At 40.4% G+C, this 13,831-nt stretch overlaps 2 protein-coding genes across 4 annotated transcripts in view; one reads left to right on the forward strand and one right to left on the reverse strand.

Annotated features, from left to right (window-relative positions):
- The window catches only part of eif2d (eukaryotic translation initiation factor 2D), an 18,487-nt gene extending 10,486 nt beyond the window's left edge, over window positions 1-8,001 (forward strand). For 2 of the 3 annotated variants that reach the window (XM_037772586.1, XM_037772584.1), the window contains exons 2-15: window positions 322-512; window positions 656-739; window positions 833-923; window positions 1,008-1,115; window positions 1,512-1,792; window positions 2,089-2,206; window positions 2,283-2,328; window positions 2,424-2,530; window positions 2,631-2,786; window positions 4,190-4,279; window positions 6,209-6,304; window positions 6,931-7,051; window positions 7,550-7,724; window positions 7,825-8,001. In XM_037772586.1, the coding sequence (XP_037628514.1) occupies window positions 838-923; window positions 1,008-1,115; window positions 1,512-1,792; window positions 2,089-2,206; window positions 2,283-2,328; window positions 2,424-2,530; window positions 2,631-2,786; window positions 4,190-4,279; window positions 6,209-6,304; window positions 6,931-7,051; window positions 7,550-7,724; window positions 7,825-7,895 (1,455 nt within the window). In that variant the 5' untranslated portion in view covers window positions 322-512; window positions 656-739; window positions 833-837 and the 3' untranslated portion in view covers window positions 7,896-8,001. The remainder of the gene's footprint in view (window positions 1-321; window positions 513-655; window positions 740-832; window positions 924-1,007; window positions 1,116-1,511; window positions 1,793-2,088; window positions 2,207-2,282; window positions 2,329-2,423; window positions 2,531-2,630; window positions 2,787-4,189; window positions 4,280-6,208; window positions 6,305-6,930; window positions 7,052-7,549; window positions 7,725-7,824) is intronic. The other variant, XM_037772585.1, reaches the window with a different exon arrangement.
- Window positions 8,002-12,337: 4,336 nt separating this feature from the next.
- Window positions 12,338-13,427, reverse strand: LOC119490663 (probable G-protein coupled receptor 139). Its single transcript, XM_037774180.1, has 2 exons — window positions 13,334-13,427; window positions 12,338-13,233 (listed from the first exon to the last, which is right to left on the reverse strand). Exons 1-2 carry the CDS (start codon window positions 13,425-13,427, stop codon window positions 12,338-12,340), a joined length of 990 nt encoding a protein of 329 aa, XP_037630108.1.
- Between the last annotated feature and the right edge of the window lie 404 nt (window positions 13,428-13,831).

Consider the following 13,831-nt stretch of genomic DNA (forward strand, 5'->3'; position numbering starts at 1 on the left):
TGACAAGCAGGCCCTGTATTAGAAAGCCACAATTGGGGGGGAGGGAAATGAAATTTAAGAAAATACACATACAGTACAGTAGATGCAATCAATCATTTTAACCTGTTAACCTGTTAACCTGCTGGTTAAGTAAGCTATTAAGTTTGAGGAAAGTGTGGGTTGAAAACAGCAGAAGGCTGTGTTCACTTAAAGAGAAAACAGTTTTTTTTATGAAGATTATTCAAAATATTGCATCCATCAAATATGTAAATGCATCTCTCTAGAAGAAGTCTTTGCTAGTGTGATATTACCCAGTAACTGAGACTTTTGTTTTTCCTGTAGGAGAAAGCTGAAAGCTGACATATGTGCAGCCTTTCCTTCACTGTCTGCTGGCGAGCTGTCTGAGCTGCTCCCCAACAAAGAGGAGTTAAATGTAGTGAAGATTTATGCACATAAGGGAGATTCCGTAACACTTTATGTTCTTCACAAAAATCCACTGTTCTTTGAACTAGAGAAACGACTTTATCCTACAGGTAATAAACTGGCTATCAAGTTACGTTGAGATGTTTGAGTGGATAAATACTGTAAGCTCTTTTAAAGTGACTTAACTATACTATAGTACTACGTACTATACTTGACTGTGCATTAATTAACTGTGTCATATTATATTCTTCAGTATATGTGCTTTGGCGCTACCCTGCTCTCCTGCCAACATTCAGGACATGGCCTCCTGTGCTTCAGAAGTTGATTGGAGGGGCAGGTACGCTTCTTTTTCTAAGATCAACACCTGCACAAATTTTAATACTGTACATTTAGATTGATATGAAGTAACAAAAACTGTATTTCCCCAAAGATCTCATGCTGCCAGGTGTGGTAGTGCCTTCAAGTGGTCTCCCAGATGTGAAGTGGGGCGACTGCTGTTCTGTTACGTTAGTGAACAATAGGTACGTTATCATAAAAGATTTGGAAAGACGTCTAATGTTCCCTCACAGATTTATGTGTGACACTGTTCTCCTGGATGATTGCAGAGCTCCTGTTGCAGTTGGCACTGCTGCAGTGTCCAGAGGAGAGATGCACAGTTCGGGCATGAAAGGGAGAGGAGTGTGTGTTCTCCACGCGTACATGGATAATCTGTGGTGAGTAACTCCCATCTTCCTGCAGATTTCAATAATGCATTTGTGTGCTGATTTTTGGTTTAAAGGGATAGTTTGACATTTTCTTGCCGAGCGTTAGATGAGAAGATTAATAGCGCTTCCAAGGGAGAAATCAATCTTCTCATCTCACTCTCAGCAAGGAAGCTAATAATCGTATTTCCCAATTTGTTGAACTATTCCTTTAATATTGAGATCACAGTACTGATCATTCATCCATTTTTGTTTATTTTTACTATGCTCAATAACCCTCTAAAAAGAAATTGTCCATTTGCTGGTGCTCTGCAAGTTCTAATATTTGTAGCCCAAATTGTGATGACATTTACAGGATTCACCATGAAGCCCTAAACTTTGCATGTGTTTCTTTTACCCTTCTTTTAGGGCTTTTGGTGACAAGTCAAGTCCTCCTTCTATACCAGATGCAGAGGGTGAAGGACAAGAGGCTAATGGAGAGGAATATGAGGTAGATGAGGTAGAAGAAGAGGAGGAGGAGGTTGAGAAGTGTGTAGGGGAGGAGGAGCAGAGTCCCGGTGAAACGGTCACAGATCAAGCCTGTTCTGGTGTTGAGGAGTTGAGTCTGGCTGAGCAGGAGGAAGAGAATGTGGAAAAGTCAGGTAATGAAGAAGAGGAGGGGAACCAGGATGACCAGAAAATGCCACAAGGTACCAGATTTAGTCACACCTCCCCCCGCCATATTTGTTATTATTTGTCATTTAAAGGAATTATTTCAATCTATTAAAGTACTGACCACTACAGCTGTATCAAATCCGCTTTTAATAAGCTCCAGAGGTACCATTATCCCCAATTCAAATCAAACTGAGACATTCACTAACTAAATGATTGCAGGATTGAGGGCTCGCAGAGTTAATTTAGTGAGACGAGATTTTCTGATGTGGCAAAATGAGAGTGTGTTCAGAGAGAAGTAGGATGTGACCCAGGTCATACCCTGATTTCACAGAGATGATGGACGCCCTCCTGGTGCAGTGTTTTCTTCATGCTCTCAAGAGCAAGGCGAAGAAGTCGGATCTCCCCCTGCTGACAAGTACATTTCTTCGCAACCACATGTTCTCCTGCTGGTAAAGTACAGTTCATCTTTTAAGACGCTCTGACGAGGAATTAAATTTCGTGCTAAAACATCTTGTACTATTCCAGCCCAAGCGGAAAGCAACTTGATATCAAGAAATCCAGCTATAAAAAGGTATAGTTGATGTGCAGGATGTGGCATTTTACACGCATAAATAGACTGGTTTATAACTCCATCTGTGAACATTTATTCAATGTTTTTTCCCACAGCTGTCCAAGTTTCTACAGGCCATGCAGAAGCAGCATAACCTTGTGCGAGTGAAAGAGCTGACCAAGGGTGTTGAGAGCATTGTGGAGGTGGACTGGAAACATCGAAAGTGAGCCAAGCCGTGTCTCAACTTAAAGAAATGTGGCCCGCCCACATTCAGACTGACTAACCCTTTTGCCTTTCCTCTTTGTTACGTTAACACTTTAAAGACTGCGTGACTTCAAAGTTCCCGAGGAGACAGATGTTGAAGCGGCTCCGGTGCAGGACGGAGGGGAAGGAGAACCTCCGTACCATCCTCCTGAGATCACAACTATGTACTCTGTGTCAGCTCGCCTGGAGCCTCTCTTTCTGGATGCACAGAAGAGGTGTGTTTATTTTCCTAACCCTGACTCTTAACGTATCCACATATTTACCTGGCCCAGACAGCAGGGGTATGTAGCAGGGAGAGTTGAAGCTTGTGTATCCGCAAGCATCCAGCTGTTTCATGGTTATTTGAGTGCAACATTGAATCCCTACCAACTGCAGGAGGGTTGATCTATAGCTGACCTCCCTGCGAGGGGATAAGACAATTTTCCCATGACACACAATTCTTGAGGAGGTTCCATATTGTGAAAAGTGAGATTTTCATGTCTTTTTTTTATCATAAACCAGGTTTATGTGCTATTTAAATAATGTGAAAGTCATAAAAAATGTGTACCAATTAATTTACTGTTGCAGCGTATGGTTGCGTCCAAAATTCCATACTAACATGCTATTTAGTACGCTAAAACAGTATGTGAGATATTTTTAGTGAGTCCGAAACCTTAGTATGAAACCAATAGTACGCAAATTGCATTCTATTCCCGGTGAAATATTACAGTATGCAACGCTGGACACTACGGCGGCATAAATATCCCACAATGCAATGCGGTAGTGACGACAACATTCATAGCAGACGTTGACGGACAGCTCTGTAACGTCAATAACGCTTCAGTTTAAGTGTAAGTATAAGATTTCACTTTGCTGGGTGTAATATATATTTTTAATTGATTCAGACTTTGATTCTCACAAACTGTCGTTTTGATCAGGGCTTAGGGAAGGGTCAATTGAGCCATTATTCATTTTCTTTACACCTATGCTACCTTTTCCTTCTATGACTATATGGCTGTGTTGTACATAACTGTATTACTATACACAGTTGGGCAGCTAATTTCCTATTATGTGCTTCTTAAATTACCAATTTACATTTTTAGAACTTAACTGAAAAAAATTGACTTTACAGCCAAGTAGGAGACATCTTGTGTCCAATAGTTAAAACTTTTGAAATTAAACATATTTGCAAATTCATATTTTCTGGACTTTTTCAATGAGCTAGAAGGAGCAGATGTACTTTTAAGAATTAAAGTTGTATTCCAAGCAGAGTGTTTTTACGTCTCCAAAATGTCTGGACGGGATCGCTTTTATTGGCTTTGTTCATGTTTCAGCAGTTTTTACTGGATTCACTTGTCTCTTTTAGTTTCGTGCATTTTACTGGTCCATGTAAGGACGGTCATTAAATGCAATAAATGCTTTTGAATGTGGCATTAGTCCAGACTATATACTTGTCCCTATAGAAATAAACCTTAAATACATTAAAATAAAGTAATAAAAATGGTCAGCTAACTCTATGTCTCTGTTTTTGAATTGCATTACGAAAGTTTTTAAACTCTGTAAGCTGGAGATAAATTGGTGCATTTCTCACATATGCACATTTATTCTTGTACTTATGTGTGCTTTAATGCCCCTACAGGAAAGGAACAATACTGGAGCCTGCTGAAGCGAGACATATTGTCACAGAGTATGTGAAGAAGAATGAACTGGTGGATGAAAATAATCAGAAGTAAGTTGATACTTAAAAACCAAGAGAGTTTGGTAAAAATTATGATTTTGTTCCATTTGATGGTTGCCTGTGAAGACATCTCAAGAATACATTAATGGATTTCCACCTCACAATCAAACTGTGGTAGTCAGCTGACCTGAGAGGAGGCAGAACTAGGGTTGGGAAATTTCTGGGGATTTTCCAAGGGAAGTTAAGTTTGGGAATCTTTGCATAATTTCAACTTAAAAAGCGTTTAATAGTGAACTTATTTGGGGGGAAATACACATAAAAAAGCTATACTAGGTCTTATGGCATGTTTTGTTTAAAAGCATGCCAATTTAATTGAATTGTAACCATTAACTACATTCAGCACCGGACTCTTCCATCACATGTACAGATAGTTTGCCAGCATCACATTAAATAGGAATTCAGTAAAATGACAACGCTCTGCATGCACAGTGCATTCTCCCATCACATGTGTAGCTACTGCACTGTCTACATGCTTTAATGTAAGATTTGATTATATTACTGGAGTGAATATGTTTTATATATATATTCTTTTTACATTTCAGTTAACCAGCAGAAAGCAGCCTAAAGCAAAGAACACACTTTATGACTTGTTAACTCCCTTTGCTACTTTTTGTAGAGCTGATACAAAGATAAACCCTCTCAATCATTTCTTATGATCCACTAGAAGTGTGTGGTGGTGTCTGTTTCTACAGAGACCTGTGCCCTCTGTCTGTATTTTCTTCTTATTTTGCTGTGTTGGGGACTCCTCTGAGCGTCTTTGGGCCCCACGTGGGGGTGTTACCCTCAACCAATAGCAGCGTGCAGGATGTGCAGCCTGTGCATTCTTTGCAGCCCGTTCTAATTCCCAGGTCATGAAATACCGCCACTTTGTCTCACCCCTCGGCGTCCTTTAACAACTGTGTGATTCAAAGCAGAGGCATTTGAAGACCTGGGATAGACCTGGTTGTTACATCGTTGAGAGGTTTTATGAGCTGAAGTGTTTCCCGTGGTCTCTGTCTTTCTCCGCTGCTGTGTGCAGAGTGCTGCTGTCAGTGTGGCAGTTTAACCGAGCAGAGCGACACACACACACACAGAGCAGACAGGCCACAGCAGACAGGATGAAGTGTGCATTCATTCAAAATGCGGCAAATTCCCGCAGGGTTGTGCGGAGGAGTTGGCGTGTTTATTTATGCTTAAGATCGTAACCGCTGTGAAATAATCTGAAAATAATATACTTGTGGCATCTACAGGGAGCATATTCCATTGTTTATGAATGGGGTTTTCACCTCACTGTTGAGCTGTATACCATTAACTTGCTAGCAAGCTAACTCACCAGATGGCACATTTTACACTGTATGGATTCGACAAATTTATGGATTAATTTGTCAAATGAATGGATTATGTCTGCTTATGATATTGTAAAAAGGTTAGTTTGTATCTGCATATGACATTGCAAATACAGCCTGAGCAGATAACCACTATATTTCCATTTTATTCCCGTTATTTCCCATTAATTACCATAAATTCCAGTTAATTCCTATGGAAAGTTTTCACCTTGAATATTACCAGAATTTTTACAAACCTAGGAAGAAGCTCCGTAATCAAACAACACTGAAGGCACATAACTGGGTGCAGTGGTAAAAGGGCAGCCCTAATGGCCACCCGTACAGAGCTGACCCCAGACCATGTGATGTTGTTATAATTGACTGAAATGCTTAAAATGTGACTCTGAAACAGAGGAGACATGCCATGTTTCCCTTTTATGTCCTGAAAATCGTGCCTCTTCTGATGCGAAACAAATTGATAATGAGTGAAGGGAGAAATTAAATAAAATCTGCCATGCTGCTGGCACAGCTTAACAAGGCAGCATGTTTCCTGTTAAGTGCCATCCGTCAACTGCACAATGTGCTTTTTTTCAAAGTTTGCTCCCCTCTTTAACAGTTACGTGACCATAGACCCTACTCTGTGTGACTGCCTGCTGGAGAAATCGGAGTACCAGGAGGTCGAGTCTCTCAAGTGGGATGACCTCTTTAGCAGGTAAAGACTGATTTTGTTTTCTTATTCTTTATATAGTATATGCATTCTGTGGATTTTTATAGATTAACAATTGATTAAGGAAAAATAGATGAATTGATCCATTATACCAACATGTGAATACACTGTAGGGGGAGACAGTCAGCATCATCATCTTTGCAGGATGATGATCAAGGTGTTGCAGAGGCTGTGTAGCTCCACTGTGCTGGCATGCAAAACATGTTTAAATACACCTTGGAGGCTACAGAGATAGCACATGGAGCCAACAAGAACTGGGATTGGCCAGTTTTTCTTTACAGTAACACAAGACAAATCTGTTTTCTGATCTAGCAAAATCCTTTCCAGTGCAGTCCTTATTATTTTGGGTAAATGAAGAAGATCTCCTTTTGAAGCATTTGTATTTTGTGATCCAGGTTTAAAAAAAAAAAAGAAGACATTTCAAGTGCAAACCTTCACATAGTTGCTCTCTATGTCAAATGAACGAAGTATAAATACAGCTTAAGTTTACCTGATGGTTTGCTGATCATATGCTTTACATTACTACCTTATTCAACAGTATCCCTGTCAGTCTCCATCTCTCATCATCTAACTTTTGGTGTAGGTTAAACAATGCCAACTCATTTTTGCAGGACGTTGGCAAGAATGCAGGTGTGCTATCAAATTGTGTTCCCCGGATATGCACCCATAAGAAAGAAGGGCCACATCGAACCCATAGACATCTCGGTGGCTTCTCGAGGCTCCAATAAGAAGGTGACAACTTATACTGCAATATCTTAAACTGCTTTCTACCAATACTGATATATATGAGAGTTTAACAAGAGTCTACAGCCATACCAGCAGCTTTGTTGATGCTGTATTATAGTATTACAGCAAAGCAGCCGCCATGTGCTGCTGACGTGCAGCACATGGCGGCAGGCTGTCCCAGGCGTTACAATCTGAAAATGATAAATTAGGTGATATATGTACTGAGCGCATCTTGTTACTTATTGGTAGAGATTCACCAATTGCAATTTTCTTGCCGATTCCAATTTTTGCCAATTCAGATTTTTTTATGAACTTTAGCTGTTGGCAGAAGAGCCGGTCACTGCGACTACTTTTGGCCGCATGCATGGGAATGAATTACAATATAATGTATTACGTGTCTGATTAAGTTAGTTGTTCCGAATGTTTTTTAAGGTTGTTCCACCACGGCTTATTCAATTTAGCTTCATTGTCACAGCTCTAATTGTCTCCGTATGCTACCTGTAGGTGACTCTAATAAAGAACCTGGAACTGTACGGTTTGGATCCTGCCGTCGTGGCAACTGCTTTGCAGCGCAGAGTCCAGGCCAGCTCCGTCTTACAGCCCATCCCCGGGTCTAAGGACAAAGTCCTGGTCCAGATCCAAGGCAATCAGATTCATCAAGTCGGCAATTTGCTGCTAGGTTTGAAGCTTAATGATACTTCAAATATCTTACAATTTCTCTCAATTGCTTTATTTGTACTAATAAATTCAATTTGTCTAACATCTTATTTCAATTTTAGATCATTATCAAATCCCTCGCAAGTACATCCAAGGAATAGACAAAGCTCCAAAGGGTGGAAAAAAGAAGTAACATTTCAACCTGCTATACCAGCCATTTACTGTCAACAACCAACAACAACCAACTGTCGGCCACTCGTGTAATAAAAGGGATTTACTGTCCTCTTCTGAAGGCTGAATGACGCCGCTCTGTTGTCTTTCGTTGTTCTGATTTGGCTCCCAGAGATATTAGATTAAGATCACTGATAGGATTGTTTAAACCAAACCAGCATTGTTTCCCAGAAAGCTGATTAGTTCCTGATGGTGAGGAGAAAGTTTCCACTACTTTTAAAAGGTTTAGATGTTCAAATCCATCAAACATTCAGTGAAACTGATAGATGTGTTTACCCAGTTTAATGCTGCATCCAAAAAAACATTTCTAAAATTATTTGACTTAATTTCTCCAAAGTTATGGGATTTTTTGTTAAAAGGGAAATAACACATTTTTAACAACCCAAATGTATTTAATCACTTTAATCATTTTATCACATGGTGCTCTCTTAAAAACGTGTCGCCTGTTGATGTAACTGTATTTAGTGTTCAGCTTTTGACATTTTGTTGAATGTTGTAGTTTGTGGATGAAGTGGTTTCTATATATAATTATGGACATTTTGTGACATTTAGACAGCCGACAGTGGAGAGATGACGGGGAATGATGTTTAAAATATCCAGAGCTGGTGCCAAACCGGGGGCGTTGCGTTTCGTGGTGTCTGCCTTAAGTCCAGAGCCAGTTGGTCACCTCCATACAGCCACTCTTAACCTTCATTTCCACATTTGCACCTGGAAGCTCCACTGAAACGGTTGAGGATTGGTAGTAAGGTCAGGACCCCTGACTTAGTTTTTGTTGGCTCGAAACACTGCACTAAACAAGAAAACATGGATACAATAAAGAGTAACAAGCCAGTATATTGTGCGGTGTTCCTTAGAATTCAAAGCGACCGTATTTCACGTCACCACACCAAAGGGCTTTTTTATATTTCTCCTGTGGTAAATTCCTTGAAGCTCCTCACACATTTTGCCGTTGTTTTTGTCAGGGTTTTATTCCTTCTTCTTTTTCTGGTGATGGACTCAAACTGAGGCTGTGTCCAATTATACAGCCTGAGTTATGTTGAGGTCACATGTCTGTGGTGATCAATCTGGTGTTCCATCTGCACATTTGTTTCCCTTTATCACGTTTGTGGTGTTTTTGATGATGATGCTCTGGTAAAAAATGGAATTTGTGCCAATTGTTTCCCTGAAGACAATCAAGATTTATCTTTATCCCCAAGGGCATAATTCCACTGAGGATGGTGGTCATGTCCCCCTCACTTTTTGAAATCCTATTTTTGTCCCCCGCACTTTTAGCCAATAGTTTCTCTTTGATTTTCTTACTAAAGTCTTTTTACTGTTCAGCCACTGCAGTCCAGATGAGAGAAGATCTGATACACTCATCTGAGTCTCCTTCAGTTATTACAAAGCACTCATACCAATGACTGTTTTGAGGTGGGGAGCTTGTAGAAACCAACAGGAGTACCGACATGGGAGCAAAGCAGTGTACTGCTGTGGAGCCGGCAGCAAAACGCATTTTAGCCACCTAAAAAAAAGTCAATATCAGTTTAAGTATACGCTATATTAAGAATATCTTCACCACTTTACATTGCCATCAGATAGCTGTTTCTGACGGGGAACTGAAAGTGAAACTTTATATATATTCTCTCTTCAAAGCAGCCAGACTCCATTGACAAAAACAGTGTAGGTAAGTTTCACTTTCAGTTCAGTTCCTTGTCAGAAAATATTCTGAATATAGCATATACTTAATACCTAATATGTTGATTTTTTTTTTTTTTTTTTTATTAGGTGAGCCTTTCTTTTAGGTAGCTAAAATATGTTTTGCTGCCGGCCCCGTCCACCACATGGTAATGTTTTGCTCCAGTGTCGGTAACTCCTGTCTGTTTCTCCAAGCCGACCGTCATCTACTGTAGCTAATACACTGACCATGGATAAGTATCTCATACAACCCCACTTCAAAACACCCAAACTATCCCTTTAACAAGCAGGAGCAAGTGGTGTGGAGAGTGTGCAGACTTTTTTTCCCCTGGGTTTCACCTCGTAAAGGCTGCCCTACCTCATTGAGAGTGGTTGCTGGGGTGTATGCAGCCTGAAAGGAATACCTGAAGATACGTCTCAGGACTGAATAAAAGTAGCCTACTACCAACTTCATTTGTCCTGCACATTAAAAATCCCTCTATTTGTATTCTCTATACACTAAATACTCTACTATACTTATTTTAATTTACAGTTGATGTTCTCCTAAAAGATGCTAGAGTTGAATATCAGTCAGACTGTAGAGTACAGTGTAGTAAAGATGGAACTACAACATCATCAGGAAGTATCAGGTATTTTCACAGAAGGCTTTCAGCTGGCATGAGTGTTAATACCAACTCTTCTTCTTAAATCCTGGCATATTTATAAAGCTAAAACTTCAAATTTAGACTTTCGCTCCATGAGACTTTCTGCCAGTCTCTCCATGGCTTTCAGTAATTACTCTGCACTGTGTTGTTGGCTTTCTGCAAGACTGTTTTCATAGTTGCATCCTACAAGGCAAATTCTTAGGTATTAGGTTTCGTCTCTGTGTTAAAGCAAGAACTTTAGTGCCAGAATAATGCTGCCTTCCAGACAATGCAGAGGTTGTAATTTTCCCAATTGTAATTTCCAATTTACAACCTCCAAGCGTTTCAGGTACACGACGCCAATGTGTAAACAAAAACCATGACTGACCTTGACAAACTGATGTCTTTTTGGGAAGTGTACACCCAAAGGAACTCTCAGCAGTGCAGCCTACACACTTTTCTGGCATTTTTAACGTTTTACTGAATAACCTTTGTTCAGAGATGATAACTCTGAGATTGTTTACCGTAACCAGCTACCTAATAACAAAGCAACATATTTTGACATCAATTTACACGCAGAACAGGTTTTACTATATTATAGTATGTATTATTTTAATTAAATACAGGCAAATATACTTAACGTTGCCTTTTAGTGGATGGTTTACCATTAGCAATGTGTGCTTCCGCTGTTATGTGACGTCAGACAACTGCTTCTTCGAGAACTAGATGGATTAGCCCCAAGTTCACAAGTAGGAACTCCAAGTTTGAGTGGCGTTTCATTGTAAACTTTCTAGTGGGAGGTCGGACATTTTCGAGTTCCTTACCTTATTACCTTCTGTCCCTTCAGGAAGTGACTGTTCATAAATCTTCCACTGCATTTCCGTCATTAAAATTACCTCGTTTACATAATTTATTTTATGTCTGTCAAACTGGGGAAGCTCATTTGGCAAACCTCCTCTTGAGACTGCCGTTGTGTGGTGTCACTTAACGGTGTTTGCAATAGACCTTTGTCACAGAGGACATAGTTTGCATGTTGTCCCAGTGTTAGCGTGGGTTTTCTCCGGGTTCTCTGGCTTCCCACCACAGTCCAAAGACATGCAGGTTAGATTGGTATCAAAGAAGAATAGGAAAAAGATATGCGAAATATCATCCATATATGTTCCTAAATAAAATCGTGACAAATGCTTAAATATTATTCCTTTACATACGTTATACGTTATGTTTGTATCCAACAAAAAAAAAAAATCAAGCTAAAAATATTGAAGCATAGTACAGATTTGTCATGATACATTTGTAGTAGAATATTTAGGATTAATGACTTTATTAGGATCCCCATTAGCTGATGCAGAACATCAGATACTCATTCTGGGGTCAACAGAAAATATAAAAACATGAAAACAGATAAGACAAAACAACCAAATGTTATTACAACCAGAAAAGTGTAACTTTACTATACATATTCATATCCACTTATATATTAATAAACACTAAATTCAACACTGAATATACATACAGTGAAATCTTACAACATATCCACTGTACAAAAAGATGTATAAAAAGGTGTTACAGGCTGTTGGGTGTTGTTTCACTTGGTTTTTAGAGCTTTATTGTGTGCTTTAGAAATCTGAGCTGGAAGTGAGCTCCATGCAGCCATAGCTCAATACAACACTGTGCTGTGTTGCTTTGGTTTTGTTATTGTGATATTACTGTTTTGCCAAGAGAGACAATGGCTGTCAAGTCAGTCAAACCTTCTGGTCTGTTTGCTCTGGGTCTGGAAACCATTTGCAGGAAATTAATTCTGAAATTTAAACCGCCATGTCAAACAGTGGAGATGTGTGTCATGGTTGTTGACATGGAGGAAAGGCCATCGCCTTTCTTTAATAGATGGACAGAATGAGCAAAACACAGTAATAAAGAAAATTAAATAGTGTTTTATGGAGTTCAATTAAAGGCCTCGTTGTCTTCTGAGAGCCATGAGAGTCATTAACCGGTTATGACTGTCATGAAATCATTTCCTCTGTTCCTTGACACCGGGAAAGTGCATCTGTACAAACTTCCTCAAGGACAACATGGCTGTAATTGTGTTTATTAGGGGTTTTTTTTCTGGCTAGAGCTTTTTTTTGCAGTAGAAAGACACCTGCCTGGCGCAGGCAAAGAACTCCTGGCGAAACTTAGTCTGGGTGCAAACATACAGGTACATGTTAGCTGCCGCGTTGCTCAGGCTCAGCATGGTGCCAGTGTCTGCTGCTATATTTATCCGGAGGTTGTAATCATTACGATCCAGACTGTACATGTGAGTCGTGCGGAGGATGATCTGAGTTATAGCACGGGTGACGGACAACAGCACGAAAGTCATGGACACAGTCACCAGAAGCACCACAGATTTCCTCTTCCAGGAGCGCAGCAGGGGCGTGACCTTGTTGACCCTGGAAGTCAAATCGGCTGCGACGTGAACCCGATTGCTGAGAGAGATCAGGCGCAGAGTCAACCCGTTAAGTGTGAGGATGATGAGGAAGGGGAATATGTAGGCTTGCAGCGTTTGAAGCCCAACCAGGGTGTGAATGAACTGAGTCGGGGCCTCTGGTTTGTATATACATCTTGTCTGGTTGTTCTCGTGGACTGAGGCATTAGACCAGTAGTAAGGAATGGCAAAAAGATGACTGAAGAGGAAAACGGACGTTGTAGTCCATGCTGCACATCTCCGAGTGCAGATTTTAGCCTTCATTTTCCACGTGTGGATTGCGACAAAACGTTCCACTGTAAACACAACCACCTGCCACGTTGAGGCGTTGTACGCTCCGTAGCTAAAAATGTCCCTCAGGCTGCACCAGGGCTCGTAACTCCAAAACGGCTCCTGCTGGTGGTACTTAACAGAAAGCTCAAGAACCACAATGAAAACCAGAACGAGGGTGTCAGCCACAGAAATGGCCATCAGGTAGAAGGTGCTGGATCTGGAGAGCATGCAGTTCCTCCTCCAGATGATCAGAAAGGTGAGGATATTGGCTGAGGAAAAGATTTGTGTCAACAAAGGCATCTCCCTAAGAACAAATACTGTCACCACTTAAATTAACAGCATCATTAAACAGTAGTTTGATGTACTTACAGGGGATCCCCACAGCTGCTAGAGCAGGGTAGAAAACCTCTTGTAGTGTCACCATCCAGTGTTTCTTTTGAAGGCTCATCCTCTCGCGCCACATGTGGCACCGTGATAGAAGCGACATCATTGAAGCCTCATAGCTCAGTATGCACACACATATTACTCAGCACAAGATGGTCACTCCCACCGCATCTCAACATACAAACCATGTGTGTCAATAGCCTGGTGTTATGTTTAGTGTTGATGATTAACCCTCAGAGACCTACAGAGAGATTTCTGTTTCAATGTCACAAGAGATGACGGAAATTCATGCAGACCCCTTTTTTTGATAGTGATATATTATAGCTAAAAAAAAAAATTGAATTTGGCCACAGATATGCATCAAACAGGCATGCTGCAACAAGGAACCCCTGGCTGGAATCAACATAGGGTATTGTTTGTGGTTTGTGTGTTTATCCCAAACCAAAATGTCTCTAACCTCTCTTATTCAACTTGGCTAAAGCT

The sequence above is a fragment of the Sebastes umbrosus genome, chromosome 6 (assembly GCF_015220745.1).
Source record: "Sebastes umbrosus isolate fSebUmb1 chromosome 6, fSebUmb1.pri, whole genome shotgun sequence".
In the NCBI taxonomy this organism is placed as follows: Eukaryota; Metazoa; Chordata; class Actinopteri; order Perciformes; family Sebastidae; genus Sebastes; species Sebastes umbrosus.